The following is a 19,825-nucleotide window of genomic DNA, read 5'->3' as shown; positions in this document are numbered from 1 at the left end:
CTTACATGTCTTCTGCCAGCAAAGGGCTTCCATGTCAGAACAACTTGGACTTCAAACTTCAGAAACTCATTTGTTTGAATGCCAGTTTTATTTGGAGAAGATACCAAATAATTGCCATAATTTGAGAAGGCATGGAAGCACTTGCAGCTAGGAGCTTAGCAACTTTTGTAGCCACTGATTTTAAAGTGGTTTTCCATCCTTAAAAAATCATGCTGTGGCTTTTTGCTTTGATAGTACAAATCAAGAAATACTCTTTCCATTTTACTAAAGCTTTATTGGTTTTTTAATTACTTTGGTATATGCATACAATATAGACATTTATTAAAAAAAAAAGTAAGTCTGTTTACTGAACTAGTATTGAAAAGTGAGTCTGTTTCCTGAACTGGTATTAAGAGGTTAATATGCTGTCTTTTCTGTAAGTCTTAATTAAAAGAATAGCCAACTTACAGCTTCAGCTTTTATGAGCTCAGCTCAGAATGGAGGTGTTGCTATGGAATTTGACAAGGATGCCTCATCCCATAATTTTGTAATATACTTACTGTTTGTTTATACTTTGCTTCAGCTATAACTAAATAGATTTTTTAATGTGAAAATATATAATATTAAATACTAAGTTAATGTGAAAGATTACCAACACTGTAGTGAATTCAAAGGGGGAAATAAACATTAAGGACTTTCCAGGAGCTGAGTTTCTTTCAAGCTCTTGAGTAGAGGAATATTCTTTAGAAAGTTATTGAATGTAATAATAACCTGAAATTACTTTTCTTTGAGGATGAACTTGACAATTTGTAATAACTTGACATATTGATGCCTTTAAAAATTATGTATCAGTTGTACTCATTTAGCTTTTATTTTATCCTATAAACTTTAAAAATGTAGGCATATACTAGAACTACATTTTTGTGTAAATATTTATGTGGGTCATTTTAAGTTTCTCCAAATAGACAAACTGTGACAAAGTAACCACACTTAATTATTGGTATAGGTGAAAAGGTATAGTTGTCAGCTAAAATAACTTTAAGAAATTGTTTCTTTAATCTGTGGGTAGAAAGATTAGTTGAGTCAGAAATACATTTAGTTTTTTCCCAGTATATATTACAACTAAGAACTCTGAGTATTTCTTTGGTCTAAAGCATTGATTAGATTGGAACTACAAATAAACATGAAATTAAAATTAACAAAATGTGCTAAGTTTTCTAGTTTTCACAAGTTTGACATAATCATTTACATGTTAAACCTGTTGTTTTTAACCAGTTGTTTAAAGTTTACCTTAGTAAGGAACTATAATTTTAAAATGCTTTATGAGCATAATGTAGTTGACCGTAATATGATTTTACATTGCTAGAGTGAAGTCTTTTACCATTACTAAATGGAGACTTAAACTCTAAATTACTTTGTTATTTTCTGTCCTGATTGCTACTATAGTTTGAAATATATTTAATAAGGGAGTCAAAATTGTATGTATTCATCAGTTGACCTTTTGTTATTGGTTAGAAATATAGAAAAAGAGAGTCAAGTTATTGTTTTCCTCTAACATTTCTGCAAAAATTGTGCAGATTTTTTTATCTTTGCAGAATAAATTTGACATCTATTTGATATCCTTTTCTCTTCAGTAGGTTTCATTAAAGAGAGATAAATCAAAATGGGAATTAAAGTTGTTAATTGATTTTAATTGTTTACGAAAAGGGTCAGGCCTTTCTCTGAAAAGAATGCCTTGTAAGCAGCATAACACAGAAACCACTGGTAATAAATATATTTTTCTGTTTAAAATTTAGTCACTTTTTATATTTGTTTACTTTTAATATTCCCGTTACATTCTTTCTCTGCTAATTATACCAGCTCATGAAATCAGAGTCTACTCAGTACAGGCTTTTCTGCCAGCAGACTCTTCAAAAATTACCAGTACCTTGTTGTACAAAATGGGCCTAAATTTTTTTATGAGCCTTTTCCCACTGTACCCTAACATTCCCCCAATATATCTTTTCCAAGTATCAAAATAGTAGTTTACATGGTAAAATAACAAAGAAGTGAAATAAAGCTTAAAAAAATTATAAATAAGTATGTATTGTAAGATACAGAAAGCAACAAAAATACATTAGGGTGTAAGTGGGCTGTTAGTAACACATTTGTTTGTTTTTCTGTAGGATATTACTACTTTAACTGGTGTTCCAGAAGAGCATATCAAAACTAGAAAAGCCAGGATCTTTGTTCCTGCTCGCAATAACATGCAGTCTGGAGTAAACAACACGAAGAAATGGAAGATGGAGTTTGATACCAGAGAGAGATGGGAAAATCCTTTGATGGGTTGGGCGTCAACGTGAGTATTTTGGTTTAATTTGAATACTATTTTCGGCTCTTTTTCTGTGTAGATTTTCCTTTTAAACGCACTGATTTTCAGGCTCTTTCGTATACAGGATGCCTTATAACAATACTTTTTGAGACAGTTTCGCATAGATATCACCATGTTTAATGGTATAGACATATACATTCCACATAGGTAATATATATATAAGAATATTTATATAAGTGTGGCCCAGCAAAATATATTGTAAGAACAATTTTTTTTAGAGTACTATATATTGGATAAAAATGGCTGACACTGTGAACACTCTTAACATGGTCCCCAAGCTGTAGATATTAGTTTAAAATATATTGTGAATAGTGTTAATAATTTAATGATATTTATTTTTTAAATAAGATTTCTTTATATTTTTTATTAGAGGAGATTAGATGAGTTTATAAATTTTGATAATTCATTGTTAGTGTATAGAAATGCAATAGATTTTTGTATATTAATCTTGTATCCTGCAACTTTATCAGATTCAACTCTTACAGTTTTCCGGTGGTATCTTGAAGATTTTCTATAGATGGTATCATGTCATCTGCAACAGTGACAACTTTTCCTTTTCAATTTGAATTCCTTTTACTCCTCCTTCCAGTCTGATTGGTGGAACTAGGAGTTTCAGTACTGTGTTGAATACAAGTGATGAGTGCTGGTGTCAGCCTCCTGAGGTGTTGGCTGGATCCTGATAAGGCAGGCTGTGGGGCTGCAGTGGTCCTGGGATTGGTGACCACCTGCTGGTGGACAGGGTCTGGTCCTGGAGCATCTTGAGGCTAATTCCTCCCACCCCTCCCAAGTGTTGCATGAAGCCAAGTCGAATGGTCTCTTGCTTTAGGGCCCAGGGGTTCTAGACCTAGTGATGGTTCACTGCTCAGCAGAGGTAAATTGTGGAAACTCTGCCTTCAGAATCCCAGTAGTCCTTGAGCTGGTGTGTTGGCCCACTGACTGATGTCTGCAGTGTCTCAGAGCTGGTTTTGTCCAGCTGGTTGGCAGGGCCAGGGCCTGGGCCCATGGGGTCTTGGCTAGTGCTGGCGTGTTGGCAGGTGAGTTGGGTTCTCTGTGGCAGGCTAAGGGTCTGCTGGGGTGGCTACAGGGCCCTCTGGTGGACAAGGCTGTTGTTTCCTGGGGCAGCCCATGGGCTCAGGAGTTCTTAAGGCAGCCTGCCTTCTGGTGGGTAGAGCTGTGTTCTCATCCGGCTAATGGCTTAGCCTGAGATGTCTCAGGAATGGTGCTTACAACCTGGTCCAGTGGTTAGAAGCTATTGAGAAGATTCCAAAATGGTGGAATGGGCTCCCCCAAGTGGCTCTTGCCAGTTTTCTACATCCCTGGGCTTCAGTTGTCTCCTGACTTTGCAGGAGACTCTCAAAGATCAGGAGGTGGGTCTGACCCACGCTTCCTTCAAATTACTGCTTCTGCCTTGGGTCCTGAAGTATATGAGATTTTTTGTGAGCCTTTTACAAGATAGTCTCTGTTTCCCACAGCCCACTGGGTCTCCTGAAACTAAGCCCCATTGGCCTTTAAAGCCAAATGTTCTGGGGGCTTGTCTTCCCAGTTCAGGATCCCCAGGCTTGGGAGCTCATTGTGGGGCTTTGACATATTGCTCCTTGGGGAGAACCTCGGCAGTTGTTGGAGAAGGACATGGCAGCCCACTCCAGTATTCTTGCCTGCAGAATCCCATGGACAGGGGAGCCTGGCAGGCTACCGTCCCTGGGGTCTCAAGGAGTCAGAAATGACTGACTTTCTGCAGTTGTACTTACCTCCTGTTTGTGGGTTGCCCAACTTGGTATGGGTCTCTGCCTCCTGTCTGATTGTGGTTCCTTATACCTTTGATTATAGAAGATCTTTTCTGCTAGATTCTAGGTTTTCTCAGTTGTTGCTGTGTAAACAGTTGTAGTTTTGATGTGTCTGTGAGCAGAGGTAAGCTCAGGGTCTTCACAATTTTGGCCAAGCTCGTTCTAATTACAGTGAATTTATAAGATATGTTTAAAGAATAAAAACAAACCTAAGAGGATTCTCATTCATTTTCTTTTTTTCAAAGCTTAATAAATGATTTTTATTAGAGACTAAAGATTGCTGAATGTCTTTGTCATTTTAAAGTTTTTAATTTGACTTGTTAGAAAATTGCCCTAATTTAACACTGCTGCTGTCGCTTCAGTCATGTCCGACTCTGTGCGACCCCATAGACGGCAGCCCACGAGGCTCCACCGTCCCTGGGATTCTCCAGGCAAGAACACTGGAGTGGGTTCCCATTTCCTTCTCCAATGCATAAAAGTGAAAAGTGAAAGTGAAGTCACTTAGTCATGTCTGACTCTTAGCGACCCCATGCGCTGCAGCCTACCAGGCTCCTCCATCCATGGGATTTTCCAGGCAAGAGTACTGGAGTGGGTTGCCATTGCCTTCTCTGTAATTTAACATAGAAAAACATATTCAGATAGTTAACAGTTTTAAAGAAATTATTCAAAGTAAGTAATTTTCAGTCACAGGTTGATGTTAAATCCTGGGAAAAAAATTGTTTCTTACAGGGCTGATCCCTTATCCAACCTGGTTCTGACTTTTAGTACTAAGGAAGATGCAATTGCCTTTGCAGAAAAAAATGGTAAGTGTGATTTGCTTTTGTTTTGACAAGTAAGATATGATTTCATGTTCTTAACCTACATTCTATAATTAAGTTGAAGGAAATCAATGTATCTAGTCTAGTGGTTTTAGATTTTTTTTCTTTTTACACCATGAGAACATATCCCTCCAAAATATAAAAAATCTGAAAAATAAATGCACATGTAACATGTGAAAGTCAAACTGCTCTAAATTTGAAGTCGAGGCTTGGAATAAAACTACTTCTCTAACTCCTATCTTATTTATGAATGCCTCTGCAAAATCACTAACATTAAGTTTAAAACATTAAACATCTCATAAGGCAACCTATTCCAGTTTTGACATCTGTTTATTATTTTCTTACTTTGAAACAAAATCTCATGTCTGTTACTCTACCTAATAGCTTTTCAATTATTACAAATTGGTTATCATGTTTCCTCTAAAATGTCATGTGAACATAAATGTCTGTGTTTGCCACTTCTATTGATATGTTGGGTCTGTAATTATATTAATACAACCTAAGAGTATATTAGTAGCTACCTAAAACTCTTGACCTATGTTATTTTTTCTTTCACCAGAAACACAGAATAGAATGTCTTTTTTCCTCATTTTTCTGCTGTTAAACCATGCAACATAGTAGTGTTGGTATGGGTAGTGAAAGGAAGCTTTGGAGGCAGATTATGATGAATTCTAATCCTTATTATGCCACTCGAAGCTACATGATTTCGGATTCATCGTGTACTTAATGTTTCTTCATTGTTCAAATAATGGTACTTATCTAAAGGTGTACTTAGGCAAGTACTTGAAACATAATGGGCTTCCCAGGTGGCGCAGTGGTAAAGAATCCACCTGTCAGTGCAAGAGGTATAAGAGTTAGGTTTAATCCCTGGGTCAGGAAATGGCAACCCACTGCAGTATTCTTGCTTGGGAAATTTCCATGGACAGAGGAGCCTGGCGGACTACAGTCCATGGGGTTGTAAGGAGTTACACACAACTGAACACGCACATGCACACAAAACTGGCCATTTGGAAACTGTTAGTCCTTTCCCTTACCTCCCTCCACCTGTTATTTCTTCTGTTTCTCTCAGGTTTAAATGCAATACTGTGCCTTTGTCCCTGATGCATTCTATTGTTCTAGTTGATCAAATTGAATTTGAATCTAATTCAGCTGTCTATTTGAATGAGATTGTGTCCATTTAAGTATGTTATTACTATAAGGCAATATAAGTGTAAATGATTATTAGTGTTTTTTCAACCTATTTGACATAAATGTAAAAGCGCTATAAAGATTATTCTTATCTGAAATATTTGCTTTTCATCCTATGTTCACTTTATATTATACCTTAAGAATCTGAAGCCAGACTGTCAGATTTGAGTCCATGTCGGATCTCTATTTGTCTGGGTTTGTACAAGGAGAAAATGCAAATACAATGGGAATTGTTGTGAGGATTGAATAAGTTTATAAAAGTAAAGTACTTAGGACATAGCTAAGTATATAATAGTATTTGTTTATCTTATTAGTAGACTTTAAAAATAAAAAAATTTTCTTAAGTATCCTATATTACCAAATTTCCAAATTACATACTTGTTCTCAAAGTGATCATAGTCTTTAAATATTATTTTGATGTAACATTTACATTGCTCTCTTAAAAATTAAACTGTAATGTAGCTCATCAGCAACAGTTCTGTTAATGTTTTTCATCTTTGTAGCCTACCATATTTCATGTCTGACGCCTCAAATAGTCTATCATGTGCGTTTAATGACAGGAAGTCTAATTAAACTCTTAAACCTGACTACTTCCTGAGCTGGGCACAAGGACTGTTCGACTGTAGTTGCCATGTGAATTGCAGATATACGATCTAACCACTGCTTCTGTTACTAATAAAATCAAGTGCCTTTCCAATCTGATTTCTACTCCCCACACCAGAATGAAAATTGAGGAGCATTACCAAAGTCGATAGACAGTGTAAGTTGAAAAAGCCTAGAGAATATTACCGTATAAAACTGTAAGCTAACTGTGGATCTGGGGAGTTACCTGGTGATCGAACAGTTAGGATTTGGCGCTTTCACTGCCATGGCCCGGATTCCTTCTCTGGTTGGGGAACTGAGATCTCAGAACCATCTGGCGCAGCCAAGATAGAACAAAAAACAAAGAGAAAAACAGGGAATCAGGAATTCTTACCTCTAAGTGCTTGCATGCTAAGTTGCTTTAGTCGTGACCCTGTGGACTGTAGCCTGTCAGGCTCCTCTGTCTGTGGGCTTCTCCAGGCAAGAAAACTGGAGTGGGTTACCATGCCGCCCTCCAGGGGATCTTCCCAACCCAAGAATTGAACTCCCGTCTCTTTCATCTCCTGCATTGGCAGGTGGGTTTTTTACCACTAGCATCAACTGGGAAGCCCAAAGGACTTATAGAAGTATGGACAAGGTATAAGAAAACCACAGGACATAGTGGGACAGTGGGATGGTGTTACCAAACTTATGGAGCAAGACCTAGAGAGAGCTGCATGGGAGGGATCGTGTGTTAGGATGAAGTATGATTTACAGGGAGAGAACAAACTGACCAGAAAACCTAGGTTATCTGTTGTGCCCAGGCTTCTCGGTTCATGGGATTCTCTAGGCAAGTATACTGGAGTGAGTTGCCATTTCCTACTCCAGGGGATCCTCCCGACCCAGGGACCGAACTTGTCTCCTGCATTGGCAGGTAAAGTTTTTACTGTTGTGCCACCTGAGAAGCCCTGACAACCTTTAAGGTAGTAGGTATTCTGTTGATATTATTCACTTCTTTGTTTCCAGTTGTTCAGCCGCTAAGTTGTGTCCAACTCTCTTTGTTTCCAGTGCCTGACACAAAACCTATATAGTGGACACTGGCTATCTGGTGAAATTACTGCCTTTCTAAAATATTTTCCCTACTCAGGAATTTGAAGGCACTTTCATCTCCGAGGGAAGAGGTTATTTCTCATTCTTCACTTACTTAACATTTAGTATTATATATCTTGGCTCCTTGGTGGCCCAGTGGTTAAGAATTCACCTTCTAATGCAGGAGACACAAGTTCAATCCCTGTATAGTCGGTGATAACTCTGCAGCTCTAACAGTAAAAGTAAATAGTTGTAATAGAGACAATATGGCCCCCATAGTCTAAAAATATTTTGTATTTGGCCATTTACAGTAAATATTTACTGACCTCTGGTCTAAACAGTTATGTACTCCCCTCAATACTGAGACCCTTTCTCCTCTGACATTTTTGTTAATCTGAAATACTTTTTATTCAAACACTTCAAAAGGCCTATGCTTAATATACTCCTCAGCTGATAATTCAAGTTCTTCACAATATAAGCATTAACTTATCATACCAATAGTAGCCTGTCACTCAAAGAGTAACCTAACTTTATGTTACTGTGCCTCAGCATTTCTTCCTGCCCTTATCTCTGCTTTAGTTTCTTCCTTCTGCAATCTCTTCCTCATTCTGTTCCCTTTCTCCTTTTTTTCCCTGCCTACGAACTCCAACCTACTCTTCAGAATACATTTTAAATGTTACCTCCTTCCTGATCGCTTTTCTTACTTCCCTTTCCAACCTCCAAATAGATGTGCTCTCTCTTCCTTTTAGCTTCCACATTGATTTATTCCTTTTTTAACTCTCTTACTGTGGTATTGTATTTTACTTTTTTGTATTGCATTCAGTCATACATATGTTGAGCACCCTGTCATATGCCAGCACTCCTGGCTTAGGTTCTGGGGATCATTCTTTAAATAAGACATAGTCCTCTTACTCAAACTATAATACTTTATTTGCTGAATTATGAGCACCTCCCTGGTGGCTCAGATGATAAAGAAAGAATCTGCCTGCAGTGCAGGAGACCCAGCTCTGATCCCTGGGTAGGTAAGATGATCTGGAGAAGGGAATGGCTACCCACTCCAGTATTCCTGCCTAGAGAACCCCATCGATAGAGAAGCTTGGCAGGCTACAGCCCATGGGGTCGCAGAGTGCCAAATGATTGAGTGACTAACACTTTCACTTTTTTCACTTTCACCAGGGAAACCATCCCAGTCATCTTAATCTTTTTATATGCTCAATAAAAATTGGTAAATTTGAACAGTACATTTAATGATGCTGTAAATTACTCTCCAGATCATGTTCTAAACTTTTCCTTAAATCATTTTAAATTTATTTGGCTACTAGTTCTTTTAGAAGAACTGTTAACTCCTATAAGACCAGTGTCTGTCACATAGCTCCCAGCTGATAGGGCCCAAGTTTCTAGGTTCCAAGTCCAGTGTTTTTTTCCATGATACTACCATGCTGCTGTAGATGTTACATCCATCATCTCGATCTGCATGGTCCAGTACGGTAGGCACATGTGGCTGTGTAGCACTTGAAATATATTTAGTTAGAATTGGGTTGTGCTGTTTAAGTATTTTTAAAAAAGCATTAAATATCTCTAATAAATTTTACATGGATTACATATTAAAATGATAATATTTAAGATGTGTATTAGGCTAGGAACCTGAATGATTAAAGGCTTACTTTTCCATTTTAGACACTTTTTAAAATGTTGCTCCTAAGTAATTTAAAATTATCTGTCCGGTTCATATTATGTTTCTGTTGGGTAGCACTAATCTAGAATACTTCAAGCTATATAAGACATACATTACATACATACTCTAGATATATCATTTCTATATATTCTGTAGTGAATATAAGAAATAGGAAAACCTTACCCAACTTTGAAAAGTTACATTACTTAAGAAATGCAGAGAGTTTCTTGATAGTCCAGTGGTTAGGACTCTGCACATTCACTGCCAGGGGTCCTGAGTCAGTTCCTGGTTGGGGAACTGAGATCCCACAAGCTGTGTTGCATGGCCAAAAAAATAAAAATAATTTTTTTAAAAAAGAAATGCACTTCTGTTCTTCAGACCCTTACCTAGGATCAAGGAAAAGTGTAAACTTTTATATTACATACAACAGTGAAATAAAATAGCTAAAAAATCTGTGTGAGTGCTTAGTCGCTCAGTTGTGTCCAACTCTTTGTGACCCCATGAACTGTAGCCCACCAGGCATGTCTGCCCATGGGGATTCTCCAGGCAACAATGTTGGAGTGGATTGCCATGCCCTACTCCAGGGGATCTTCCCAACTCAGGGATCACTGCAGACAGAAGGGCAAAAGATCTACATTACATCACCAAATCCCTGTTAACACTTATTTTCAATTTCTTAAATAAGGCATTATGTAAAGCCATATATTTACATAAGAATGCCCTCCTGTCTGAGATTAAACGTTTTCTTCTTCCTGCTATTGATGATTTTGCCTCTGGTCTCCCTTCTCATCATACCTCACTTCCTGTGGAAGCCTGGTTCTATCACCTGCTGAGTGGGGTAGAAGAAAGACTGAATGCTCTTCCTTGGCTTCTTTTCCCCCTGCTCACCTCTCACTTCTCCCTCCATTAGCATACACTAAGTAAGTTATAAATACCCTTGTGTCTTTTTATCACCGGAGCCTCATCTTAAACATCTCCCTTTGAACTCAGCATATATTCCAGAAGAACTCTTCAAAGATGCTTTGTCTTTTTATAAAGAAAGTTAATCTGTGGTTTTCTCAAATGTTGATGAACCTTTCTTTTTTCTTTGTGTACAGAAAAGACCCACCTTTCTCACTCATGTGGCTTTTGTCTTTTCTTGTAGTGGGCTAGGATCCCTACATTTACATGCTAATGAAACCAGAAATGGTTTTATCCCCTTTCCCTTTTGATCTGATTTGAAACTTTGTGACTTCCCTTTGGTCTGTCATTTTATCCCTTGTGTTTTTCTCATTTCTGTTAGCTGTAACAACTTACTAAAATTCTCCAATAGAGGAGGGTTTTCTTCAGGAGTAAAACAGGATGACAGAGAATAAGCAGTGTAACTTCTATCATGATGTATTGGGGAGGAAAAACCCACCTCTAAAGTTACAGAAGGTGGAAGCACTGATTCAGGAAAATATAGTTAATTTGGGAGTTGCAAACCAGAACTTAGAATTATCTCAGAAGTGGACACTATCAGCAAGGTCTGGATTTTCACCTATCTTTAACCTTCTCATGAGGGTCTCAACCTTACATCCATCTATTAATTAAAAAACAACTTTCAGAAACTAAAATGAACAAAGACAAATTTCAAAACAAAAGTATGTCATGACTCAATATATATAAAATTCTTCGTAAAGTATTTATTTTACTCTATAGGGGAGAATTTTCCACCACAAAATGTTTCTTTGGCATATTATTTAAGCTGATTTTTTTTTCCTAAGAAATTGCAAACTTGGGGAAAGCTCTCAAAACAAAGTAGGAGTTTCCCTTTTGTAAGAAGTATTTATATACATAAGGGAAATTTCCATTTGTAAGGGTATCTCTGGAAGTACCTGAAAGAGGAGGATGACCTTATCTCTAGAAACTCTAATCAACTGAGAAGGAAGTGACTTAAATCTGCCTAATAATGTCACCCTTATTTACTGTTCTTTTTCCTGGTAATGTCACAGAATTGACTCTCTATCCTCAGTGTTCTCTTTTGTTTTTAGCATTGGATAGTATTTCGGATGAGGGCTTTGGCAATTTTGGTGAATTACTTAGTTCTCCTGGGTCTCTTCCATTTATTTGGAGAAGGCAAAAATCAAAATCAGCCTCTTGATGAAAGTGAAAGAGGAGAGTGAAAAAATTGGCTTAAAACTCAACCTTCAGAAAATGAAGATCATGGCATCCAGTCCCATCACTTCATGGCACATAGACGGGGAAACAGTAGAAACACTGACTTTATTTTCTCGGGCTCCAAAATCACTGCAGAGGGTGACTGCAGCCAAGCCACAACCAACCTCGAGAGCACATTAAGAAGCAGAGACATTACTTTGCCAGCAAAGGTCTGTCTAGTCAAAGCTATGGTTTTTCCAGTAGACTTGTGTGGATGTGAGAGCTGGACTAGAAAGAAATCTGAACACCAAAGAAGTGATGCTTTTGATCTGTTGTGTTGGAGAAACCTCTTGAGAGTCCCTTGGACTGCAGGGAGATCCAACCAGTCCATCCTAAAGGAAATCAATCCTGAATATTCATTGGAAGGACTAATGCTGAAGCTGAAACTCCAGTACATTGGCCACCTGATGTGAAGAACTGACTCATTTGAAAAGACCCTGATGCTGGGAAAGATTGAAGGCAGGAGAAGCAGACGACAGAGGATGAGATGGTTGGATGGCATCACTGACTCAATGGACATGAATTTGAGCAAGCTGTGGGAATTGGTGATGGACAGGGAAGCCTGGCGTGCTGCAGTCCATGGAGTTGCAAAGAGTCAGCGATGACTGAGCAACTGAACTGAACTTCCATGTATAACATTAGCTAAATTTCAGAAGTGAAATATGATTGGGAGTTCATAACAAGAATAATGCAACTTAAAGGCATTCCAACGTGTTACAAAATATCTGTACTCAATTTGTTAATAAGCCTGTGTTCAAAGAAGATAGCAAATGTTCACCTAATTTATAAAAATAAACATACTCTTTACAGAGGAAAAAAATTTTTACAGTAATCCTGAGATATAATATACCATGAATTACCAAACATATAGTTAAGAATATATTCCAAAAAAAGTTAAAAGATTCAGTTATTCTAGGGTAGGTCCTGTATGTCTATATATTAATAAACCTCCATAGATATGTAGTATGAATTTCTAGTTGGCATATACTGGCCTAGAAGATACAAGAAGTAAACTAAAGAATATACAAGATACAAAGTAAAGAACTAAAGATGCAACCAAGTTAATAGTTTTTAAAATAACTGAAATTCTGAAAGATAACCTATACTATTTTCTGATATCAGGCACCAGAGCTTAGATAAATAAAACCTATCATAAACAGTGAAGGTATTGACAAATCTCTAAGCTTAGCATATAGCTTGTAATTTGAGAAATATCATTAACATTTATCCAAACAGAATTAACCTCATGATGGTTAAGCATATATTCCAAATTGACAGCTCTTCCCATGTAGCTCATCAGTTGTAACACAAAGCGTCTGTCTACAATGCGGCAGACCCGGGTTCAGTCCCTGGGTCGGGAAGATCCCCTGGAGAAGGAAATGGCAATCCACTCCAGTACTATTGCCTGGAAAATCCCATGGACAGAGGAGCCTGGTAGGCTACAGTCCATGGGGTCGCAGAGAGTCAGACACGACTGACATATGGAGTCTGAGTCTTTGAGCACTTATTTTTACAAAGTTGAAAGAATATATCTTTGAGATTTCCCAGAGGGCCTGTGGAATATCACAAAGATAGTTTTAGGTGCACAGATACTCTGTTTTATTTTACATTTAAGATTTGATTTGGAGGAGGCAAAAATCAAAAATTTTCAAAAGATTTGAACATTTAGGAAAGAATAGGATCAGAAGTGGCTGATAAACAGTATTTGACTGCTCAGCTTGGTGATACAATTTACAAACAAAGAATTTAGCCTAACTGTAAAGAACTTTAGCTCTTAGATAAGTTATCAAGTACTTAAAGTCAACACAAGCATATAAAGTTATTCTGGTAAGCCACAGAATCTTTGTAGTCTAGGCAGATTAGATGGAAAGGAGAACCCTTCTTATTGTAGGTGAAGGCAATAAACAGTAACCTAATGAAACAAGCCCATCAAAATGGAACAAACTTTGGTAAGATTTTAACACATTTCATAGCTTCTCAGATGATGCTGTTAAAGTGCTGCACTCAATATGCCAGCAAATTTGGAAAACTCAGCAGTGGTGACAGGACTGGAAAAGGTCAGTTTTCATTCCAGTCCCAACAAAGGGCAGTGCCAAAGAATGTTCAAACTACTGCACAGTTGCACTCATTTCACATCCTAGCAAAGTAATGCTCAAAATCCTTTAAGCTAGGCTTCTATAGTACATAACTGAGAACTTTCAGATGTACAAGCTGGATTTAGAAAAGGCAGAGGAACCAAAAATCAAATTGCCAGCATCCATTCCATCATAGAAAAAGCAAAAGCAATCCAGAAAAACATCTTCTGCTTAATTGCCTATGCTAAAGCCTTTGACTGTGTGGATCACAACAAACTGTGGGAAATTCTTAAACAGATGGGAATACCAGACCACCTTAACCTACCTCCTGCAAAACTTGTGTCCAGGAACTGGACATGGAATAATGGACTGGTTCCAAATTGGGGAAGGAATACATCAAGGCTGTATATTGTCATCTTGCTTATTTAACTTCTATGCAGAGTACATCATGCAAAATGCCAGGCTGGATGAAGCACAGTTGTCAAGATTGAAAGGAGAATTACCAGTAATCTCAGATATGCAGATGATACCACCCTTATGGCAGAAAGTGAAGAGGAAGTAGAGAGCCTCTTTCTTGATGAAGATGAAAGAGGAGAGTGAAAAAGCTGGCTTAAAACTCAACATTCAAAACACTAAGATCATGGCATCTGGTCCCATCACTTCATGGCAAATAGATAGGGAAACGATGGAAACAGTGACAGACTTTATTTTCTTGGGCTCCAGAATAACTGTGGACAATGACTGCAGCCATGAAATTAAAAGACGTTTGCTCCTTCAAAGAAAAGCAGTGACAGACCTTACCTTGACAGCATATTAAAAAGCAGAGACATTACTTTGCCGACAAAGGTCTGTATAGTCAAGCTATGGTTTTTCCAGGAGCCATGTATCGGATGTGAGAGCTAGACAATAAAAAAAGGCTAAGGACCGAAGAATTGATGGCTTTTGAATTGTGGTGCTAGAGAAGACCCTTGAGAGTCCCTTGAATGGCAAGTAGGTCGAACCAGTCAGTCCTAAAGGAAATCAACCCTAAATTGGAAGGACTGATGCTAAAGCTCCAGTACTTTGGCCACCTGATGTGAAGAGCTGACTCATTGGAAAAGACCCTGCTGCTTGGAACGGTTGAAGGCAGGAGAAGGGGACGACAGAGGATGAAATGGTTGGATGGCTTCACCAACTCTATGCACATGAGTTTGAACAAACTCCGGGAGATGGTGAAGTATTGGGAAGCCTGGCATGTTGCAGTCAGTGAGTCACGAAGAGTCAGACACGACTGAGTCAGTTTGAACAACAGCAACATAGATTTTCACTTATTTTCCAGATACACTGTAATCTAAGGTACATAAAACTTACTTTTTATAAATCTTATATAACTTTCTGTACCCATTCAAGTTTTGTCCTTCACTGTTCCTTTCTCATTCTGGAACAGACTTTTTACTTTAGAACTATTATCTTTTCCCCTTCTTCTGAGTATGCTAAGTCGCTTCAGTCATGTTCAACTTTTGTGACCCTATCAACTGTAGCCCACCAGGCTCCTCCATCCATGGGATTTCTCAGGCAAGAATACTGGAGTGGTTGCCATGCCCTCCTCCAGAGGATCTTCTGGATTTAGGGATCTAACCCACAACTGTCTCCTGCATTGGCAGGCAGGTTCTTTACCACTGTCACCACCCTTAGTAAACCAAAAACACAACTCATTACTTTGTATACAAGGTTACACCCCTTTTCCACCATCACTCCAAGTAGTGTTTCATTTATGTACATTTAATTATCTTTTAGCCAGAGTTACTTTGATTTCATAGAAAAAGTAGAGATGAAAACTGTCACACACCAGCATTTTAGTAGACTGGCAAAGTTGATAAATACACATAACAAAACTTGCCACAACTGTGTGCATTCTTTATAGTCCAACTTATCCAAATGGCAAAAATGAACATGTCCATTAATAGACTCAAAGATGCAGCCTCCCTGTAGCATTAAAAAAAAAAAAGGTAAATAAGTTTAAATTTTGCTTAGTAATCAATGGTTCAGTATTTTATTGTAAAAATTTTTTAGGTATTAATAAGTATCTATTAATACCATTTAGGGTTTTAAGTTACCTAAAGATCATAGAAATTAATTTTCAAGGTGACATATTACAAAATGTAATTAATGTCGAAATTGTCAGAACAGGGAATCATTGTGAGTAAACAAAAATTTGCATCTTGCAGGATTGTAAAACATTAAATAGAAATAATGTTAGCTCATTTGATCAGAAAACATGTGCTAATTTAGAAAGAACATGGCCATGTAGAATAAAAATCTATGCTTGTGTTATATTAATACTGATAAATTAGAGAAAACATAATTGTTTTTATTAAAGAAAAAATTAAAATTTCCATTTGCCAATACTACCTGAATTTAAATTCTTAAATGTTTGTTAGATCCTATAAGAATACTTTTAAAATTTAGCATATTCAAAGTATTAGAAATTCCATTTTCCTATTTTAGGAATATTCCACTTATACAAGCATGTATTTTCTCTGTAAGAGAATCAAAACAGAACCCATTCAAAGTATTGTATAATCTTAATTCATTAATTATGCTTGGAGGTAGAAAAAAAATTACCTATACACAGAATGAGCAGTAAATGCATTTCTGAATTAATAGGTATGTAGACAGAATCCCAGGGACGGGGGAGCCTGGTGGGCTGCTGTCTGTGGGGTTGCACAGAGTGGGACACAACTGAAGCGACTTAGCAGCAGCAGCAGCAGACAGACACAATTGTCACAGTAATAAAGAATCTGCGTGCTTGTGCAGGAGACACAAGCTATGCAAGTTCTATCTTTGAGTTGGAAAGATCCCCTGGAGTAGGGCATGGCAAGCCACTCCACTATTTCTTGCCTGCAAAATCCGATGGACAGAGGATCCTGGCGAGCCACAGTAGGTCGGATTTGACTGAGCATACATGCAGACAGATGGGAACTTATTTCACTTCTACAATTTAAGCCATGGGTTAATGGCCACAGAATTGTAACATTCACTGGCCCATACCATACTAAAGAGCTGTTTTCTACTCAGGAAGTACTTCATTAGACCTTAAATACAGAAAAAGACAAACCAGATTTTCTTTTTTCCTCTGAGAATGGATTTTTAAAACCATTAATCCATTTTAAAAGAATCTTAAATGATCAGACCTTAAAAAATCAATTCCCCAGATTGGTGGAGAACAAAATTGAAATTTGATAAACAAGAGATTCAGCAAAGTTCTGACATTCAGAAGCCAAGAAAAAATAATCTTGGGCTTAAAATAACATAAACCATTTCTGGTAAGGAAGTTTTCCTGACTTTGGTTGCTATTAGCCATCTCAGTAGCACCTCCAAAATTATTAAAAGAACATCCTGAAAAAGATAAGATCATGACTTAATATAGATATAAATGAACACATGTTGAAGATTTATTTTACTAAAGAAACAAGAGACCCGTGCTGGTGTTATAACCAGTTCAAAGGAAAAGTCAGTACAGCCCAAAATTATATAAAGTGAAAGAATGCTGAGATCAATTGTATATGGAGACAAACTGGTTTTTCTGAGGCTTGGGGAGTCACGAGGCAGGACAGAATTTCTGTACCCCTCAAGTTTAGTGGAGTCTCATTACTCACGGTAGTTATGTTCTGTAAAGTCACCACAAACACTAGTGAAAAATCTGAAAAAATTGCTCCTAGGGAAAAAGATTCCTGTGGGCCTCTGATCACAAAGTTTTGTCAGCTGATCAATACATCATCTTGTTTTTTATGTGTGTTTCTGTTTAAAGTGCCTTATTTAATGTATATTGTTGATTCATGAACATCGAACTCATGGCCAGCAGTGTTATACTTTATCCTGGATGATGCTTATCTAACCCAAGGTGGCATATCACAGCCTTCTTGAACTTAGGAACACTAAATAGCACTAAACCACTACTCTTGGGGGTCATTTCAAACAGTGAAATTACCAACAAAAGGCAAAAAAATGAAAAAAATGTGCTGTTAATAGACTACAAAAAGGACACTTGTTTGCAGTGTGAGAGCTGAAACAAGAAGGCATAGCATTACCTTGTTTGACCTCAGCTGGAGCATGTGTGCTGGGTGACTCAGAACTCACGGCTCTGTGCGTGTCATGGATGACCACGCAAGCATCACCCACAGGCACCCTTGCGGCCTGTAGGGAGTCTGAAAGAGATGCCAGCATCAGAGTTCCCAGGTCGGAGGAGCCCTTGGAGGATTTTGCATTTACAAATGAATTTTAGCTAGTAGGCAAATCACAAATACAGAATCAGCAAATAAGATTATTTGTACATACAACTTTTGGAATTGCAAAATAACTCAAAGAAAATAAACAGGGCTATGATCTGGTGTTCTGTAAATACTGCATAGTCTACTGAAGCAGAAATTTTTTTTTCTACATAACTGTCTTCCCAATCCCCAGTCCTGGTACCGTCTGTTTTTTGGCTGGGGAAATGTTCAACTTGACTACTAGGGAGACAGACATGAATTCCTTAGATTCCCAGTCAGAAGTCTGAAATAATTTTTCTTGTAGTGTTATATATACATGGCAGCTTAGTAAGGTTCTAATATATTATGGGTTACATAGGATTGTGGAAATCCCTATGCACAGACCACACCCAGATCAATTATGTCAAAATCTCAGTGATTTTTGGATCTCTACCGTTGCTGTATAGTTTCGTTTTCTGGAAAAATGGTTTCTAAATTTCTAATGACTAATTTTTCAGTTGTACTTTTGGAACACAAACCAGTTTGTTCTGTGGCAAATTCTGAATAATGTGGCTCCAAAATAGTAATACCATATAGCAGCTATATTATTTGAACAGATAAAATTTATGGAGGCATTTGCTATCATAGCAAAGGCTCTTTCTTGTGGGGAGGGGGTGTTGCAGGTGTCGCAGGTACAGGGTGTTACTAATCCATCTTACATAATTTTTGTGGAAAGAATTGCTTTGTCAATGTTTCCAAAATACATCTACCCTCCATAATATTTTCTATAAGACGATCTAAGATATTTTTAAATTATTCTGATCTGAACCTCTCCTGTCTCCCAAAATGAAATACATGAGAATTTCAAATAGAAGTACTTTTTAAAAATGAACGCTTATAAAGCTACTTTTCTTCCTCGTTACCTTCCCTCCTTAAAATATAATTTATGTTTATGCTGTGTTTTCACCTAGGCATATTATGGGCACATAGCCTGGTGAGGAATCTTGAAACTTTGCAAGTGCTAACAAACATCAGTGTGGCCTCCCAAAGCCTTTGCTATCCTTAGCAGCGCCTGACAGTTATGTCAGTCTGTGCCAGATTATGTGGTTGTTCTTGCTTTGTACATAAATGCACAGTAGGAAAAATCATTAAACCATTCACTTCTGAGTATTATCAGAGCTTGCCATTAGGTTACTGGAGGGGACAGACCTTTAACAGGACTTGAGTCAAGGTTACTAAAGGTAACATATTTCACAAGCAGTAAAAATACCGATGAATGTTTCTCTGTATTTCAGCTTTACTGAACGTAAGTGAAATAGTTCTGAAATTAGAATGAATGGGATTTTCTTTTATCTCATACAATACTTGGAATTCATAAATTATTGGGATCTAGTTTTGTTCAGGGGCTTTTGTTTTTGTATTTTAGTAGTATTTGAAGAGATTACACCAGACATTCATGTTATAGGAAGTAGAATATCCCAGCCACAGTCTGGAGAACAGCAAAATAAGTGGGTGAATTTCTGAAAAAGAAATTGAGCATGGGATATTACAGGTCACATTTTAACTTTATTGGCACATTTGCCAGAGGTATTTCTCTGATACTAGGGCTTAAAATTCAAAATATCTTTGTGAAAGCATTCCAGTGTGTGAAACAGCCAAGGGAGTCAGCTTCTCATCATGTAGGTGCCGGTGGTTGGATTTGTAGCTAATCCATGCCATATGGCTGGTCTCCTCAGTGGGAAGTGACGGCAGCCCTCAGAGCTTTACCCCGTCCCTGGGGCAGCTGCCTTGGACTCAGTTGCTTTGATCATCTTCTGTTGCACAGCTGGGAGGAGGACGGGCTGGTTTTCAGTGTCGCAGAAGAACAACACATGAAAC

General features: G+C 37.7%; 1 protein-coding gene and 1 long non-coding RNA gene across 4 annotated transcripts in view; one reads left to right on the top strand and one right to left on the bottom strand.

Annotated features, from left to right (window-relative positions):
- LOC121816807 (uncharacterized) overlaps window positions 1-19,825 on the bottom strand; it is a 163,208-nt gene that overhangs the window by 4,201 nt on the left and 139,182 nt on the right. Inside the window, exons 9-10 of one of the 2 annotated variants that reach the window (XR_006056518.2) lie at window positions 6,970-7,056; window positions 2,445-4,742 (exon numbers count right to left, since the gene is read on the bottom strand). This is a non-coding gene — a long non-coding RNA (uncharacterized LOC121816807). Of the gene's footprint in view, window positions 1-2,444; window positions 4,743-6,969; window positions 7,057-19,825 lie in introns of those variants that run through there. The other variant, XR_006056517.2, reaches the window with a different exon arrangement.
- NDUFS4 (NADH:ubiquinone oxidoreductase subunit S4) overlaps window positions 1-19,825 on the top strand; it is a 113,403-nt gene that overhangs the window by 88,472 nt on the left and 5,106 nt on the right. The window contains exons 3-5 of one of the 2 annotated variants that reach the window (XR_009596775.1): window positions 2,145-2,317; window positions 4,864-5,365; window positions 7,177-9,805. Coding sequence is in view for 1 of the 2 variants with exons in the window: in XM_004016997.6 (XP_004017046.1) it covers window positions 2,145-2,317; window positions 4,864-4,937 (247 nt within the window). In the remaining variant the exon portion in view is untranslated. Of the gene's footprint in view, window positions 1-2,144; window positions 2,318-4,863; window positions 5,366-7,176; window positions 9,806-19,825 lie in introns of those variants that run through there. The other variant, XM_004016997.6, reaches the window with a different exon arrangement.

Source organism: Ovis aries, chromosome 16, assembly GCF_016772045.2.
Source record: "Ovis aries strain OAR_USU_Benz2616 breed Rambouillet chromosome 16, ARS-UI_Ramb_v3.0, whole genome shotgun sequence".
Classification (NCBI taxonomy): Eukaryota; Metazoa; Chordata; class Mammalia; order Artiodactyla; family Bovidae; genus Ovis; species Ovis aries.
The sequence above is the reverse complement of the archived record's forward strand: the minus strand, read 5'-3'. Positions and strand labels throughout refer to the sequence as shown.